Source organism: Zonotrichia albicollis, chromosome 4 (genome assembly GCF_047830755.1).
Source record: "Zonotrichia albicollis isolate bZonAlb1 chromosome 4, bZonAlb1.hap1, whole genome shotgun sequence".
Taxonomy (NCBI): Eukaryota; Metazoa; Chordata; class Aves; order Passeriformes; family Passerellidae; genus Zonotrichia; species Zonotrichia albicollis.
This window is the reverse complement of record NC_133822.1, coordinates 34,997,619-35,016,717: the sequence shown is the minus strand read 5'-3', so window position 1 is coordinate 35,016,717 and position 19,099 is coordinate 34,997,619. Positions and strand designations below refer to the sequence as shown.

Genomic DNA, 19,099 nt, shown 5'->3' with positions numbered 1-19,099 from the left:
AACAGGTTTAAGGGAAGAAGGGGTGAGAATATGTGTGTGCACAGAAGTATCCTGCTCTTACCTGTGTGTGGTCTCAGGTCAAATGCACATGAAGACTCTTGTTTCTTGGATTATCAGTTTAGCTTTCTCCACAGCTAATGCTCTTGTTTCTAAGGGTTTAAGCAGGAAGGGAGGAAAAGCTTGTGCTCTCAGAGCAGGGGTATTCTCCTGGCTGTGTGCACGGCGTGCTTACAGTCGGGAGATGCAGGGGGAGAGAGGGCTCTGCTCTGTCACATGACATTGCCTGTCTGGCAGGTGTCTGCAGTGTGAGTAGAGGAACCAACTGTTCACTATTTTGGGTGAATGAGGTTGGCTGTTACTGCAAGTGGCCCCACAAAGAAGTCCACGCATCTGTTGATAAGCAGTGCTCTGCATACTGGGTGCCCGAATGCTTAGAGCTGCTTGCTGAAACACTGAAGTTTCTGTTTCAGCTTTGAGATCATAGGAGGAAAAATTTTGCCAAGAGCCTTGCTGGTTTTAATCTTTAGATGTTGGCTGTCAGGCTTTGTCTGTGCCTACAGAACCTCTCTGTTCTGATGCAAGCACAGCCTTGGAATCAAGCAGTAAACTGATTTTTTTTCTGCTCTACCGCTTGGTGCAGTGACCGAAACCTGGTAGAGAGGGATTACAGTTGGGTCTCTTGTGAGGATTAAGCACCCCTTCCACTTGCCTGGACGCCTCCTGTGATACAGAATCCGCCTTCAGGTCCAGGGATTTCCTCTAACATGTTGGATAAAGCCAAGACACTGCAGCCTGCCTATGTGGGGATTGTGCCGCTCGCAGAGACTGTGTCAAAGCAAGGCAAGAGCTGTTCAAGCACGTATCAGGATTCATACCACAGCTTACGAGAAGGTTAGCAGGCTCTGCGCTCTTAAATCCCTGTATAATTCATTTGTGGGGGCTTCATTTTGATTTTTTTTTCTTTTTGTGTGTGTTTTTGTGGGTTTTTTTCCACTCTTGCATATTGCCTGGTTTTTGCTTTCTGGGCACTAGTCCAGATTTTGGGTTTCCCACTGACTCCTGTGACCTCTTGTCCCTAAGGGCATTAAGCATGTCACTCAACAAGCCTGGAGCTTTGTATGAAGTGACTTGCAGTGCTGGGATCTTGAGACAATTGCATTTGGAAGCTTCAGTTTCAAACTTAAAATTTCTTCTTCTCCCCTATCTATGTCTGTAGGCCTCTTGTGAGCAAGGTTTTAAGGCTGTTTCCTTTAGGGTGTAAAGGCTTGTTCTGGAGTGGCAGCTGTGCCTTGAAGAAGATAAGAGTACCATGTTTTAAGTGTCTTTGTGTTCTTGTTTTGAGAGTGTGCAAGAAGTGTTGTGTATATCTCTAAATGTGATTTTTTTTTTTAGTTGTTGGTATTCTGCAAATATGTGTGATTTTTTTAATGAGAATTTAACAATTCTGAAATACTACGTAGACAGAGAGAGGTCTGATTCCAGGGAGTGATATCTAAAAGGAAAGAAGAGGATCTGGAGGGATTGAAAAAGATTGAGAAGATGAAAACAGGCAGAAACAGGCAGTGGTCCATTCATAGTGCACAGCATTATAAATATCAACAAACAGGAACTGGGAAAAGATTACGGAGAAGAATGGCAGAGCATCGCAAAAAGCCAGTGGCAAGCAGCAAGGTTTATTTTTATCAGAAATACTGGATCTATCTACACGTGAAATTTTATTAGGAATTTGCAGAAGGAAACAAAGATCTGGAGTACCGTGGCCTCAGAATACGGTGATGACTGATTTTAAGAGTGGGTAATGTCCTCTGAAAGGAGGGGAAAATAACTTTCTGCTATTTTGCACAGCAAAGCAAGATAAAGGAGGGGTAGGTGTTGAGGACAATAATCCAGATAGAATAAGGCCATGTTTGTTGCATAAAGATGGCCAGTGTATGGAAGAGGATTTTAGCAGTTGCATTTAGAGGGTTTTTCTCTGGTATGTAGTCTAGGCCTGCTGGAGCTGCCAGACAAACCTGTTAGGTGTCTGCCCTCAATTGTCACTTCCCCTACCAAGCCAATTTAACATCTATCAAGAGCTAGCTCTTTGTTAATTTTTAAAAATATTACTATTTTTGTTGCATGTTTTCATTGGAATATTCTTTGTTGAAGTACTGTGGAGAAGGAAAAGAAAACTGAAGTCCAAGTCCTCAAATTCAAGTTCAGGAGTTATAAATCCATTAGTATAGGCAATGTTCCCAGATTTCTTTATCTGCTTTGGAGACATAGAGCTGCAGCACATCAATCTTCAGAGGAAAAAAACAACCCAAAATTTAAAAAAAGCCAGAACTTGCATCTGTCCTCTATTTGCAAGCATTGGTTTTCACAGAAGGTGAGCACTGTGCATTTGGATGTACCAGGATACATCTTTCATCCAGTCACTAAGTATCACAAGCTGTACAGCGGGATAACAAGGAAAAAGCAATACTGTCTTACTTTAATCATTATAAAAAGGTTTGTTGCTGTTTCAAGTTGAAGTGAATTAAGGCCATTGAAATCTTGTGTAATTCTGGTTATTGAAAAAGCTTTGTTGACTCTGCAAAATCCAGCAAAACCATCAGCCTACCCCATGGCTGATTCATGATGCTCTAATGGCACATGTGATAAGGAAAGCTGCTTTCCACCAGCTACCAAATGAAGGTCAGGAAAGAGAAATAGATGCCAGCTTCTTTCCTGTCAGATGAAGAAAATAATAACACTTTAGGTTTGCTGCTGCTCCATTCAAGTCTCCTGCAGTCTTGGGATGCCTGCTGTATTTATTCTGTAGCATGCACTGTATTTTGCAGAGCCAATGCTTATGGCAGCAGAGGAACAGATGCATCCATGTGTAAACCCTTATGGAAGTCCAGAATTAGCATTGAGCTGAGACTGATGACTGTTGTGCCTTAGTTTTTGGTCTCCCTAAAAATGGGACAGCTTAGTTTCATTGTCACCAAGACAGAAAAAGCATGCATTTCTCTGCCTGACTCTCAATAAAACTGGACAAATTGGGGCTGCCTATACTAACAGTGACAATGCTCATCTATTCTCTTAATGATTCTCATGAGAAGCAGCTATCTGGAATAGACTACATCTTACTTCCTGATTTCTGGAAAACAGATGTCTCCTAAATCTGATTTATTTCTTTTTTTTTGAATTAGGACTTGACATTGAAGTTTGGGAACTGGTGATCCTTTCTACACAGAAATGGATTTGACATGCAGAAGTCAAAGAACTTAAGCTTGTATTTTTCAAAGTATGTGTTAGGGCAGATATTTGCAAAATTCCTAGAATTCAGGAATCCATAAACATGTTTTCTATTCAAGAATGCCTTGGAGTGATTTAGTCTTCAAATACTAGAGCCCAGTTTGCAGTTCCTGGATCAGTTAACACAACAGTATGGTAGCCCCTCATGAGAGATGTGAAGAGGGAATTGCAGAAAGCTACTCAAAACCCAGTTAGCATTCACATGAGTTTAGCTTAGAATTAAGTACTTCCAAAACTAAATTCCAGCTTTTCCACTTCTGTACTACACCTCTGTGCTACATGCTCTTAAACTAAACACTTTTTTTTTCTTTTTTTTTTTCTTTCTTTTTTTTCTTTTTTTTGGCAAGTCCTCCCTTCACAAACATTCAGTGTGACTCGAGGCCTGACACTGAAACTCACCTGTCTTTTTCCAAGATTTGTATCTCAGGGCCCAGACACAGGAACAAGTTCCTGCATGCCATCTGATCTGCACGAACTGTGTGCACATTCTTGGTCCACAGCAAATGGGAGGTAATTTGAGTTAGCTTAGCCTTTGATTAAACTATTAATATCTGTTCAGTACTTTGAAGAGATCAAGAGTCGTGCAAGTGCTTGTTAGCATTTAACTTTCTTCAGGAGTAATCTAGACTTTGTTGTCATTACACCTGCAGCACCTGAAGGTCCAGCTGGCCCTGGCCCCACCTCATCCAGGAGGGCTCAGGAAACCTGCATGAGTAGACTTGGAAGCTCAGTCCCAAGGAAATCCCCAGCAAGAGGGCAGCCCCTGCACCCAAGGCATCTCACAGGAATGCAGGGTGACATTTTTCTGTAAGGGGTGATCTGTGTCTTCCTGCTTCAGAGTGGACCTGAAGTTGCTGTGGGGATGTGTGTGAGCAAAGCAAATTCATGGATAAGCAGTGTCAGAAACCAGTCACAAAACACACAGATGCCTTTCTGAATTATGGCCTAATGCATCCCACTGTTTGGAATTATTTATGCAAATAGTGCTCTGACACATTAAAACACAGAAAATGTGTTGAATGTACGGGGAGCTGATCTGCTCTGGCACTTCATACGGCAGATCCAGAGGCACACCAACCTCCCTGTATCCTCTTGCTGCAGCCACAGCCTGTGACTGTGCTTAAAAGTAAGAGGTGCAGTGAAGGTAAGATAATGATATATTTATGTGAAGTGGCTTGAAGTTGACTCAATTTAAATTTATTTTTGTTTAACAGGCAGTGTGCCTCATTTGGCTGTGAGGACTAGAGGTGTCTCAGGGTATTTATTAACTCTGTGACATGAGTGGGAAGCTTGGGGAAAGGGTTAACACTGAATGACCAGGGTTTTTGTAAGTCAGTTTTATCAGTGAAAGAAGAGTCATAGCATTATCCCTGGAGCTGAATTCACATGTTTTTTCAGTCCTGATGCTCTAATGTGTTTTTGATTTTTTTGGATATGACATGTTTTCCCCTCTTGCAGTTTACTAAACTATTCCTGTCAGTGTAATGATCCCCAGCTGTTGCTTTAGCCCTCGCTATTTTCATGCTGGGAATGGGAAGAGGAGGAGGAGAGGGACAGAGGGTAACTTGTTTACCACACTGTGATCTACTTAATTTGTCAAAAATTGCTATTACAGTGCTTTCTGCAGTGCAAAGTAATACTAAAAGGAAAGAGTTGCAGACCTGGACCTGCAAGAGTAAGGAGATGGAAGGACTCAACAGATGCAGAAAACAAAAAAGAGTAGAAAGTGGGTGTGGTGCGATGAGTACAGCTGTCAGTAGCATTTATGCAGGCAATGCTTTGAACTGGTAATGATACCAAGTAAAATTTCCAGTAAGTACTTTCCTGCCCTGTCAACTGAATTTTCTTCACAGTGGAACTGAGCTTCACATTCAGGGACAGTGATGCTGAGGTACTGATAATCCCAGCAACTGGAACACATATTAATAAAGCTTGAAAACACTTGAGTGGCTTTCAGATTTTTGATTTTTCTTTTTCATAATTATCTGTTGTTTCTTTTTTCAAGAAAACATCTCTATTTATACTTTTAAACAGCAAATGACTGATGCTTAGATTTCTCAGGAGACGTTGAAAAGCAGCTGCTTTTTTTGAAAATGGAACCATGATATTGAAACTCAAACTGCTTTCTTTGCATCCAGAAAAAAACTTAGGAGTCCTTGCCCGAAGATGAGGGTCAGTGACAGGAGTGGTTTTCCTTCTGCTTTTTGATCCATCTCAGGCTGCCTGTGTAAATCTTATCTTGGTAATTTTACCATCCACAAGGTCTGTCAGTGGTCACCTCTGATTTAGTGAACATCTACACCAAAAATAAGTGCCCGCTCAGATCTTTCATGTCGTGCCCCACCTCCCATATCTCCTGTCTTTTCTGAGCATTGAATTACTGATTTTGTCACCTGCTGCATCAATAAATTTTAATCCAAAATGTGGAAGCAGCACATTTTTTGGCAAGAACCTCTGCAACCTGTGTAGAAAATGGATATGACTCTTGATGCGGCTTAGGCTTATCCAATTAAAACGTGTAGTGAGCCTGTGGGGCAAATTGTGCTGCTTCTTCTTGCAGGAGGCTCCTCCTCCTTGCAGGATGCATCATCTGCCCAAAGGCATTAACATGGAGCAGAATTCATAGTTTCTTTCTTTTACTTGGGATAGTAAAGTAGATACAATGTTTTTCCCTGGCACTATGTAATATTTAGTAACCTGGTAGCTCTCCAAAGTAAGAGCAGACCTGCAGTAGCTGAAATAGGGTGGTTGCTAAGAAGAACTGCAAATTTTTTTTGCTCATCAGTGTATTCAGGAGAGATGAGATGGGTAGAAGAAATGTGCAGGTGATCTTCTGTCAGAGTTTATTGTGCAAATAATATAATCAGCATTCTTTCAAATGAACAAATATTTGAACTTTCCAGCCTGCAGTTTTTCCATCTAAAGTGATATTGGCCTGATGCAGCTAACAAGAAATGTGAAAGAAGTTGGTGATAAGGAAGAGGATATATTGCTTTGGGACATAAATTCTTAGCAAAATTGACTGTGAAAATTGGTGCTTTCTTGACAGGCTTATTTTAAAACTGGCTTTCAGAAATAAACAGCTGTAGAGAAAACCTTTTGTAAAAATATAGCTTTTTGAGAGTTTTTGATAGAAGTGCCTATGATGGACTTTTCTCCATCACAGGGACAGGAATCATCTGTTGCAATCATGCTTATAAAGACCTTGTTCTGTGGTCTCTGTCCCCAGAGGCAGCTCAAAGGCCTGTCACCCTTCTGAGGGTATTTCCCATAACAACTGCTGTACCAGCTGACACATTTCACATCTTTTTGGTAACCTTCCTCACTGAAACACTTGCCAGGCACAAACATTGTTCTGCCCAGCTGGGTTGCTGGTGACAGAGCGGAGTGATGCTGTCTGGGTGATGGAACGAAGAGATCCTTCCATGACCCAGAGAGAAGTTTTGACATTGTCTGTGTGGAGTTTCTGTGGCTTCCTGCTGCTCCATGTCTCTCCAGCAGTAAGTGCATGGAGACTACAGCTGTGTTTTTGTAGGAGTGGAATGTGGCAGTAGGAATGATCTTTGGTTCCTCACCTCTGCAAATCTCACAGCACTGCTGGCAGCCAGAAGCTCCCGTTGCATAATTTGATCGGTATTGCAAGCAACATGTAACCTGTGCCTGCAAACTGTTGTGTGTTCTGCTTCTTATTTTGGGGGGTGTTCTTTTTAGGTACTTTCACCCTTCCTAAGCATTCATGGCTCTTTCTGTGTTACACTTAGGTGTGAAGGTCCTTCTGAGGCTGCTTGCAGCTCTTTCTCACACTCTGATGGGAAATTCTCCCTTTTCAGAAGAAGAAGACATTTTAGAAGTAGATGCTAAACTAACCATACCTTTGTGTCTCTCTGAGAGACTCTTTTACTGCTGCTAATAATATCTGTCACATTGGCTGCAGGCTGTGCAGAGGACTGAACCTTCAGGACTGACATGTGACAGTGAATCTTAACTACAGCTGCAAACGCTGTCCCCTGCAGCCACCTCCCTGCCTCAGTGTTGGAGGGAGCCGCAGAGGGGAAACGTGGCTGCCCTTCCCTTGCTTTTGTGCAGGATGTGAGTGAAAGCCCACCTCCATTACCAGCTGGAGAGAATCTTGAAGTGTGTGTGATCTGCTGCTGCTGGCAGTCCCCTCTGTGCCCTTCAGCAGGGGACTGAGCCAGCAGTAACATTTTAAACATCTGCAGAATTTGTCCACCAGTCTGAAGTCAGTGGTCACGCAGGCCATTCTGGACTGCTGGGTTTTTTTGGTTTGCTGATTGATCTGTTACACAGAATTATATTATTTAAATATTTATAGCTATGATAGCACATTAAGCCTCATAGCTCAAATTGTTCAGTGCTGTGGATCTTCCCTCATGACAAAACCCACAATTGTCAGTCCTGGAGATGTGTAGTCCAAAGTTTTTTTGAAAGAAAGAAAATATCCATTGAGAAAGGAGGTAAAAAACTGTAGATAGATTGTATCATCAGTGAAAAGATTCTGAGGGACTTTGATGTGATTTTTATGTGTAATGCAAATTCTGGGGCTCAGCTTCCACTCTGGGCTCCTGTGGAGGAACTGATTTCTGTTGTAGAATGATATGATGGGCACAGCTGAATCTTGCAACTTTTTTTACAAGTAGCATCAGAATTCTAATAGAATTTATACTTAAACAATAAAGAAGGTGTCAGACTGTTGGAGTGCAGAGGCCAGGATCTTCATTTGAGCCTCAGATGCCATGACTGTGGCCAGTGTTCTTTGCAGTCTATGAGAAAACAGCAAAGATGTTTTTAACTACCATGAGTAAAAGAAATATGGTAATTCCTTGTAGTACCCACCTGAAATTCTTGCTAAGAGAGAATGCTGGGGCTTGGATAGAAGCTGGTGAAAGGAATGCTGACTAGATAGGGAATGCTCTGAATCTTCCTTGTGCATGTAATAGGCACCTTGGACAAAACCACTTTTGTTTCATGTCCCACGAAGTAACTGTCAGCACAGTGAAGCAGAGAGATGCTCAAGCTAGCTGATGTAAAATTGTAAGGCCCAGCTTTCTGAGTTCCCTCTATAACTAGTTAATTATTACTTTTAAGAACTGCTGGTTTTATTTTTAAATTTGTAAACTTCTAAGTAATTTTTTCTACTACTTGTGGTAAAACACATTGGCTCTCATTTGCATTTGGTTTCAGTAAACCAAAGATCTTTAGGTGGTTAAAAATCCGAAATGGTCTTGGAAATACAGAATCATTCCATGTTTTAGTGGAAAACCCCAAAACACAGCTCATATGTCGAGGTGTGCCAGCAGAAATTTTGCCACAGAATCTGTGGTGTCTTGACCATTAGATGATTCCTGTGAAGGGAACTTTCAGCCTCTATCTGTAGAGGGTGCCCTGTGGCAGAAGGAAGGCTGAATCACTGGGCCAAACCCAGTCTCTCAGAAATGTTTGAGGAAGTTTGTGACCTTGTTCTGGGAGGCTGTTTGTGCACTGGAGCACTCTGCTGGAGTAGAAATTCAAGTATGGGAGGCGAATTTTGAAGGAAAGGTATTTGACTATATCTCCTTTGCTGCAAGGGGCATGGAAAGATTTGCTCATGAGTTTTAGTGTTATAAACATATCTAATCAATCATGTGTTTTATGGATGTGTCTGGGCACTGTCTCCGTGCTTGATTTTCTTTCTGCTTGCAAGAAACCCACAAAAACACATCCCTTGAACTCAGAGTTGTAAATACAATGAAAAATTGTTCCGATTCTGATATACCTCAAAACATTTGATTTTTAAATTCGGTATAGTTTTTGAAAAAAAAAAAATGAACAACTCTCATGTATCATCTTTATGAAAAATGAAATGGTTGAAACTTTTTCTTCTTTTAGGCAGAGATACCCCTATCTTTCCAAGAAAAAAAATTTAAAGTATTTGAACTTGTGTTTCCCTTGTGTAGCTCGCCTTTTGTACTGTCACCTTAGTAGACAGCTGTAGATCTAATTGTCAGGATACATCTACCCATTCCTTCTTTTTTCTTCATTTGTCCCCATCTGCCATGTCATATTAAATTATCTGGGAGAATTTCTTTCTAGAGGTTTCTTTGCAAGCTGGTTAAGGGCAATGTTAGTTCCTCCTTGTTCATTGTTTCATGGAAAAATACAAATCACTATACACTGTGACTCAAGTTTACCCAGGGAAGTGGGAAATTCTCTGTGTTTTTCCCTCCTCAAGAATTCTCTTCCAGCTCTAAATAGTAACAATGGATATACAGATGGCATCAACAAGTACTGATTACAGTTAATATTTACTGTATTATGATACCAGGGTCAATTTTAGGTAGACCTTTCCACCTAGGTATTTTGTTACAGGTCATCTTGTTGGATCATGCATGGTAGCCAGATTCCATGGATATGGATATGTGCCTAGTTACTCACATGCCTAGTTTTCACTTAGCCAGTACTACTGAGACAAAATGATTTTATAAGAATCAGTACCCTGCACAGAAGGCAAACCAATTTTTCCTGTTGACAAGCTTGTTGTGCATTTTTACATGTTGCATATCTTACTAAATATACCATGTTACATGTATTTCAGCTGAATTTCTTAAAGTAGTATTGTAACAGTTTCAGCAAGTGCTGAGATGGGTTATAGGTGTACCAAGACTTTATGGTTAAGAGTGGAACTCTGTGTGTTCAATAGAAACACTTCTGTACTAATAGTAGCAAATGTGTCTGGTTTTAAAATTTTAGAATCAAAGAAGACAAAACTGGCAATGCATTAAAAGTAGCAGTGAATAAAATGGCATTAACTTCCCCTGAATCTTAAATGTGTAATGGAAGTGGCAGGAGTTAAGTCATGAAGGAAGAAGGTAAAGGTAAATACTGTAAAATACGGAGCAACTGCTAGTATTAATTTTAAATAAACATGAAAATAATCCCGCAAAATTCAGCACAACTTTCATGGTAATAATCAAGTTTGCATTTGTTTGGAGTCATATAAATGAGTAGCTCCTGTGAAATAAGCACATTCAGTTGTGTGCAATATTGAGACCAGATCTCAGAAGTAACCAAGTACACTTCTCAGGCTATGAACTGATTCTTCCTCTAGGATCTCTACATTTGCCACAGAGCCAATGCTGACTTGAGCCTTGGAGTATCTGCTCTGTCCTGTCTGGATCTTAGATCATTTTATGGCTTGGTAGTTGGATGGTGCTACTGATTTTGTTTGATTTATAGTGCTGTGTCCTAACAAAATTAAAATTGCTGGGAATGTGGTTTTATCTTCTAAGTACAGTTTTTAATTAACATTTATGTGATGTCTACATTTATCAAATTTGATATTAAGCCTCAAAAATGGCCTGCTGAAGTAGCATGTTATTGTGTGCTCTGTGTGAGCCAGCCGCCTTGTGCTAATATGAGAATGGAAATAGATCCTTTTGCTTTTGACTGTGTGCTTCTGATTTCATATTCTTTAGGGACCACTTTCCTCTGTAGGTTGGGATTTTTTATTCTGCTAAATTAACTGTATCAAAGAATCTGTATTTGTCTCCACCAAGAGAACTACTTAATGCCTCATAACATTGACTCATTAAAAGATAATACAGTATTCCATCATCCTTTGAAAACATCTTTTTACAAAAATTTCATATTTCTCTTCCAGTGGCGTCCTCCCAACAATAAAGAAATACTGTCTGAACCTGTTTTTTTTTTGTTTTTAGCCAAAGCCAGTCTTCTGGAATTTGCTCATCCAGACCATCAACAGGCATGTCTAAGCTGCATGCCATGTTAATGACTTTATATGACCCAATATTTTGACCCGTAAAAGCTTTGAAGAGTGTGATTTTATCAAGAAACAAGTCCTTCTTGTTCTGAGAGTGACAGTCAGTTCATTTTCTCTTTTTCTTGTCTTTTTGTGTTCTTAATCGACCAGTCATTCTTTTTTTCCTGTACTTTTCAGCTGCTTTTTAAAGCTGCTGGGCATTTGAGAATCTGAAGGCTTTTATAAGTTCTGGATAGTAAAGACCAACTCTGATGGGTTGTGGCTTCCATTGCATCCTTGGGTTATTGCTAGCACATCCACTGTGATGTATTTTGGAAGTTGTTGCTTTGGAGGTGAAGAAACTTTTCTGTGTTTTAAGAATCACTTGACAGAAGGTTTAGGTCTACCTCAGGCAGAATCATACTCCTGTTCTCATCTGTACAAATGTTTAATGCTTCCTGAGAGGATAAGAAATCAGAGGTGGTCATGAAAAAAGGTCCAAGTCCTCTATACAAGAACTGCCTGTGATGCAGTGTTCCCCAAACTGGTCCAAGACACCTTTCCATCTCAGCATGTTGCAGCAGGATGTGCTGATTTCTGCAAAAAAATCCACTTTCATCATTCTCAGAACCTGCAGTATGGAACTGCTCCTAATCCCAGTTCTGCTTCCTGTTCAGGATCTGCTTCTCAGACCTCCTCTGTGGGTGCAGGGAGAGTGGTCCCAGTCCTGCTTCTCACAGAGGGAAGTCCACAGCATGAATGTAAATAAGTGGCTTTTTGCCTCTAGTGTGAAAGGTTGTTGTAATACTTGAAGAGACCAAACCAAATTTTCTCTCTATTCTTTACCCTTCCAAACTCCATTTTCTCCCTAGCATGGTTGCTAAGGAAGAGCAGAGGAAGCTGCCTGCATCTTAATAGCAGCCCTTGCTGCTTCAGTAGAGAAAAGACATAGTGGAGTGTGAGATACTCTCAAACAGTAAAGGAATAAACTTCTGCTTAATTTTCCCTTTGTGTAGTCTTGCTTCAAGCTATTCTTTAAAATGCATTGAGATGAACAGAACCTTATGGCTGCTGCTCCCAACAACAGTGGATGCTTGCAAATTGTGAGGATCAACAGTGTGTCTGCTGCTTCTCCTTCACCCCACAGAGGGACATGAATTTTTGGCATCCCCTTCCCAGGGTAGCAAACTGTCATATAATCCCTGCAGTTTGGGTGTCATTTACAGTCTGCTTCACTTAAATGCTTCTCTGTTAACTGCATAGTCTGCTTAAATGCAAAGCCAGCATGTATTCCCCATCAGCAGTGGGGAATAAAATGGATTTAGTGGATTAAAATGCTGTTAGGCTCAGAAAATTGCCTTTAAAAAAGGCCCAAAAAGTTTGCTTTTCTTTGTTGGTAACCCCCGTTCTAGCACGTTCTGTGTGGTGCGGGGTATGTTGTCAACAGCCCCAGAAAAATGCAGCTCTAAAACAGAAAAAGTAATCTGCTTCAGTAATTTAAGATTGAAAATTAATTTTGACCATTGTATTCGCACTCACTGATCACAAACTATCACAGCTGTTTTTTTCTTACACCTTCTTGTGGATGCTACACGTAATTTGGTACACAAACAGCCCTTGGCTGCTGCTTCTGTGCAGAAAGGTGTTGCAACTGGAGTTTTACAGATGCTGCCCTTGCTGGTGAATCTAATCTGGCTTCCTGTTGAAGCATGAAAAAAAATCTAATGCAAGACAACATTTGTTTTGTAAGCTGGCACAGCTGAAAAGTGCTCAGAGACCATTTTTTGGTGTGAGGAAAAGGTTTTCTTACCACATCTCCAAGGGACTGAATTCAGTAGGACATAGCTTCCACAGAAAACAACAGCTGGTGTGCTGTATATTCAAAAGCTGAATTTGGCATTTGCTTCTGGTCAAATGTGACTATTTAATCAAAAAGTAGGAAAAAAATTCTCTTCTTAGTGTAATTGGAAGGGCTGCTGGCTGAGTGGTAAGTGGAAAGGTGACTTCATCCATCAGAGCGGTGGTTACATGGCACTGTGATATTTGAGGTAGAGGCCCCAGTTCTGCACAAACAGCTGTGCCAATTTTGGTCAGCAAATACTCTGTGTCATCAGATTTGTCTTTTATTGTTGCATATGATAATTAAGCTGCTTGCATATGGTGTTATACAAACTGGACTGAAAAATTGGAAAGCCTGTGTGGGCTGAGATGGTGGCCTAGAGGCACATCTCCTTAGTCCACAGTCTCTGACCCTCACAAAGTAAACCTGGTCAGACCTGCTCAGTGCCAGGCCTGTGAAAATTCTCCTGAAATTCCTTTGACACTACAGAAAAGTAGAGCTGTTGAACTAAGTGGCAAGTTCTTATTGCAGCTTGTGCTGTATTAGTGCTTCCTTGTGAGTTAGGAGGATGCTGTAGCCACTCAGTGCTTTCAGAATGGGCTCTCCAGAGGTGCTGAACAATGTACAAATAAATGAGCATTAAATTGCTTTTTACTGTCTTTACTTATGCTTGCACTTTCCTCGACTTAGATAATGAAGTTGGGCTAATTTCACTTGTTCTTCAGTACTTTTGCTACCTAATTACATGCTTTATTTATTGGGTTGCAAGGATGAATTCTTCTGTCAGGCAGACTGCTTTCAATGAATTCACAAAATTGATAAATCATATCTGTGAGCATACAGCCTTTCTTGTTAATACACAGTTTGTGTCTTGCACTTCCCATCTGAGCATCCCAGCCCGAATTCCTGGGAGTTGCGCCTCCTTCAGTCCCTCTGTAGGGTTTCTTTTGGCTCTAACAGCCTTCCTTCCTTCCTGATCTGCGCTGCTGCTCATGCTGTCCCAGCTGTAACCCACCATATGGCTGTGCTTAATCATTACCTTGGTTGGGTGACCTTAAGCATCACTTGGGATTCCTGGCAGGAAGGGTTTTGCAGAAATGTGAGCACAGAGTCCCTTTGGTAGTGAGTCTGTGTTCACTATAACGTGCACAAGGTCTCACCACAAGCTGCAGTTCACAGCTGTGCTCTTCTTCTTGCTACTTTTTAAAGAACAGGAAATACAGGGTATTTTATTAATTTCTTGTCACGAACCTGTCCTGGTATGTGAGACAGTCTTTGAAAAGAGATTTTAATTTTATTTTTCTCTGTTGAAATGCTGAGATGCAGAATCTGCAGTCTAGTTTCTGCAGTAGTTCTAGTCACACTACTAAATGCAATGTGGTTTAGAAATAGAAGGGCAGGCAAGCTGCTCCAGATTTAGGTAATGAGCTGCAAAAAACAACTTAGCTCATCATAGATATTTGTTCTTGCTTCTGCTTACTACTCATGCACCCCTGAACTACCACCAGAGTTGGAGCTGTCCTGAAAAGGGTGCAAGCTCTTTATATTAATTATATACTGTTAAATCTGAGCTGCCACCAGCTGTGAGTAGCTGGTCCTGGAATATGCCTGGGGGTTCCTTGCTGAGAAAGTTTTGTGCTAAGATGAACACACAATAATCATGACAAGCTGTATTTACTAATAGGGTGACTCTGTTGGTTGTAGCTGTATCACAATATTATTTGTCATTTAATACATCTCCCACCAGTGCAGCTCTCCTCTACCCTTCTTAAGCTGCTGGCAGTGCTCCTCTGTCTTAGCTCCCAGATTTCTCTGGAATGTTTTACTAATTCTTGGAATGGTCCACTAGTGATATGAAAACATTGTTCAAAATTTAATTGGGAACATTTCATCCTTGTGAAATAAGTTATGCCCACCTTTGAGTGGGAAAATCTGACAAGGATACAAATCCCACAAATATTGCATATAGTAGAAGGACACCAGTTTGGAACTTATTTTATAGCCAGCAGTTATACACTGCTCTTTGTATGACCTCATTTATTCTTAATTTGAAAATTAATTTACAGGTTAAGCACAGGGATAAAGGAAAGAGAACATTGTCCATTATTGACTGAAAGACTTACACTTCATTCTGTCCTAGAGTAGCTTTGAATTTCTCTGGTCATTCTAGACCTTTGGCTGAGCTCCATGTACAACAGCCTTGGACTGGTGCTTGGGACATCTGTTAATCTATATATAGGATTCACACACTTGAACATGTAAACAGGTGATCTCCTAAATATATGAAATGGCATTGGGAACTCCAAGTACTTAGTTAAGCCAAAATGTATTTAGGAGTGAACTGAAATAATCCTTTTTGCCCTCCTCCCTGCCAAAAAGTAAGCTGTATTGGGAAAAAAAGGACTTTATGGCTGATGATAACTTGTGCTTAATATGTATGTATATACATTCATAAACCCCAGGAATTACTTAGTGCTTATAAAAAGGGTCCTGAAAATTACTTTTTTCCCTTGTTCTTCAGTTTAGTTCTCTTGACAGTTGCTAGTTTCTTGCTGTGAAGGGACATAGGGTTTAAAAATAAAAGGTGCATATAATTGGTAGAGAAAAATGGTAACTAATAAAGAAATAAGATGTCTTTAGAAAATTTGCAAGGGAGGCTGCAGTCAGGAGGGGAATTTTAAGTCATTCGATGAGGTCTCTAGCAGTCTGACTGAGAGTCGTTTTTAATAAATCTGGGAACAGCAGGGAGACTTCAGAAGAGCAAAAGAGTGATAACGTTTTGCATCATTGCTGACAAAGGGTGAGTGAGTAAAGAGTGGCTCATCTGCTGTCAGTTCCAGGAAAAAAACAATGGAAAATTTGATCAAGAATGTAGGTGGTATAAGAATAAGAATAGTATAATCACACTGATCAGGTTTTCAGTTTGTGAAAACAGGTCTGCTCAAATGTGATTCTGTCATTTGGGTAAGTGAAATGTGGTTGCTAGGGGTTTTGTCTAGATGCAACAGACTTTTATAACATCTTTAACTTAGCAGCATGGTGTACTTTGGTTTCAAGAATTATATTTTAATTTAATGAAATACTTCTTAATTGGATTAAGAACTGGTTATAATCATAGAAAGCAGAAAAGTATTTCTGGCGTAGCTTAACCTGGTGTAGTCTGGAAACAGATGCAAGAGGCTGTAACAGTGTGGACAGAACAAATACTAGTGAAGGAATAAATTGTGACATAAATAAAAAAAAGGTTTAGATCATTTAGGCAAACTGTGACAGTTGAGCAAAAGGCACATTAATATGGGTGACAATACAGATGTGCATCCAGGAGCAAGAAATGCGAGGCACACCTGTGTGGGGAGATTTTTGCTGAAAATCCCTGGCAGGGAGGTGAAAGGGAAACAGTAGGTGTGGTTGGAAATGTGAGGGAAGGTTGGTGGTTGTAGCGAGTGAGCGGCAGAATAACATACGTTACTAGGGGTGTAAACAGAAGGCATGAGTAATAATGAGATTATCTGCTGGGGAGATGGGCCTGCTGCTATAGGTTTGTGCCTTGCCTGTATACATTTATAAGATGTGCTAATTTAGGGGATGGATATATGGGCTCAGTAGGGGAAGTAATGCCATGCAGAGACATTCAATAGGTTGCTCCTAATGGGGCAGAAATCACTTAGTGGCAGTGTGCTGTTGGAAGGGTGAAGTCCAGCTCCCACCTTCAGTGCTGGCAAATACCAGGGCTCCTGGCTGTTCCACTACAGCTCCTGGCTTTGTGGTCATCCTCTTCAACTCACTGATTCAAAAACTGGTGCCTGTTTTGACAGGGCTGTGGGCTCTGTCCGTGAGTCCAGCCACCAGGACAGTCAGGCGAACATGAGAGGTGATGGGGACAGTGAGAGGTTTGACACTGCCTCTCTCTCAGCAAGTTGTTAGGTCAAGTGCCAGGTGTTAGATCAAGATTTGGGTTTTGATAACCTCAGAAGGAGTCCAGCAAATGAGAAGCTCTGTGAGCAGGCTGCCTGTGAGCTGTGCTAGCCCTCACACTAGCACAGAAGTTGAAGTGCGATCTCATGCTGGGTGGGAGGAAGAGTCTGGAACTACCACTTCTGTTTGCAGTTTCACAGCCAAATGAAGGGCCTGTTCCTTCCCCTCTCTGTTCCCTCCTCCTCCTTCTGGCTTTTGGCTGATCCCACACAGAATTACCATGGTGCTCTGTACATCCTCCTCCCCTCTCTCACTTCCATGTACTAAAAGAAAGTAGTTTCCTGCCCAGGATGCATATATTAAGAAATCATAGTTTGTCTTGAGAAACAGAAGAGAGGTAACTTGTTTGCACTCTGTGTGCACAGAGGTATTTCCACTGGTAGGAGGTATTCCTCTCACTGTCATAAAGAGTTTCAGAGAAAGGTACATCAAGAGTCAATGGACGTGGAAGCCAGAAAAATCCAAGAAGAAAATTAAATGTGATTTAAGTGAGGGTGATTAGGTGCTATGGAAACAACCATAGAAAGGAAGAGATGGATCTATTTTTTATACATATGAAGACCAGAACCCATATTGGAAGATGTATCTTAGTGAAATGCAAACTGCAGATAGGAGGTTGAAAGAAACAGGTAAAATGTGGTGATGTCTGTAAGTAGACAAAGTGGCATCTTCTTAAATTTTTTGATCTCTACTTTAGGGAGTATGCAATACAAATTTGGATATAATGTAAGAAATTAATGTACTGGACAAACAAAGTAGTTAAGAAAGGAGACATAAGGGTTATAATGAGATTGCTGTAGAGCAGTTTTGCTCTGTAGTGGTTCCACAACATTCGTGTGGGCTTTCATTATGTGGACTATAAAAAAGGCATAAGAGAAATTCAGACTAGAACAGGGGAGATGAGATGCATTGCCATTCATTTTATAATACTTTACGTTGAGCATGCTTAGGAGTTTGGGCTTGATTGCAAATGGGATTCAGTGATACTCAAGTTGTCCTATTTTGAGATGTGTGTCGCATCCGCATGAATTTTTTCTTCAGTTTTGAAAGGCTTCTTTCATATGGAAGGTGTCTTTGACTGTAAGAACAATCTAGAATGTTGCTTTGATTGTATAGTTTAAAGGGAAGCTGCTGTTGTAATCTAAATGTTGAAATTATTACTATTCCGGGGATTTGCACTAAAAAAAGCCCCCAGCTAATTGCATTTCACACAGGTCATGAATATGTTCTGTTATGCTAAAATAAATAGGAAAAATTCTAGTGATAAGGGGATTCCTTTTGTAGTGGAAGGACACTTCTAGATGTATCCATGGTATTTCACTTTCAGGAGGCATTTCTGAAGGTGAATTTCTGAGCTGAGGAAGGAAATCAGCCTTGTAATTTAGAGTAACGACCAACAATTTTGACGTATCGTTTAATCTGCACATAGTAATTAGAGTTTTCAGGAGTCATTAGCAGCTGGGGTGTCACTCCGTGTTTATTGGAGGACTGTCAGCTGGTGTTTCTCTTTGTTTGTTTTTTAATATTAATGGTTTGGAAAGCAGTTGGTGCTCTAGAAAGAACTGAGAAACAGGCCTGGCTTTGTGGATTTTTATCACCCTGCCAAGACCCTGCGCAACTTCCTCTGCCCCTGGCTGCAGCAGCCTACGGAAACCTGACTGCTGGGGGCCACTTCTGCAATTGCAGCAGGGCAGGGCGGGACGGGGGTCTTTCCCTTCTGCTGCTCACCAGTGCCTTGGCATCCGGAGAACAAAACAAGATGCATTTGAAAATGTCTCCTCAGTTGTTCCTTGCACTGATGGGTTTCCTTCTCTCCCCTCTCTCTGCTGTGCAGTGCTGCAGTTGAAGCTCCAGCAGCGACGCACGCGGGAGGAGTTGGTGAGCCAAGGGATCATGCCGCGTAAGTACCACTTCATTCTTTGCTCTGCTGGTTTTCTGCATGTTTTTTGGTGGGGAATGGTTCCCATATGATTCAAAAGGTCAGGTTCTCTGCTTCTGCATGGAAAACATCATCTGTAGGAGCCCCACCCTGTCCCACCCAGCCCAGTCCTTCTCGAGTGTTGGTGCCACCTCCGATTCTGAGGAGGAGAGCAGTGGCTGCAAGTGTAACTGTACTGCAAAGTGAGGCTTGTGTTTCATCTCAGTGCACAGTCTTCTGGAGAACATACTATGTTAGAAGAGCCTTAGATACTTGACCCATGCTGGTAATCACTCTTTTTACAGGCTTCCTGCCTCTGCAGTTTCTG

The 19,099-nt window shown here is 41.1% G+C and overlaps 1 protein-coding gene across 2 annotated transcripts in view; it reads left to right on the top strand.

Moving 5' to 3' along the window:
- MRTFA (myocardin related transcription factor A) overlaps positions 1-19,099 on the top strand; it is a 74,294-nt gene that overhangs the window by 28,354 nt on the left and 26,841 nt on the right. Inside the window, exons 1-2 of one of the 2 annotated variants that reach the window (XM_074539428.1) lie at positions 383-891; positions 18,688-18,753. In XM_074539428.1, coding sequence (XP_074395529.1) covers positions 765-891; positions 18,688-18,753 — 193 coding nt within the window. In that variant the 5' untranslated portion in view covers positions 383-764. Of the gene's footprint in view, positions 1-382; positions 892-18,687; positions 18,754-19,099 lie in introns of those variants that run through there. The other variant, XM_014268172.3, reaches the window with a different exon arrangement.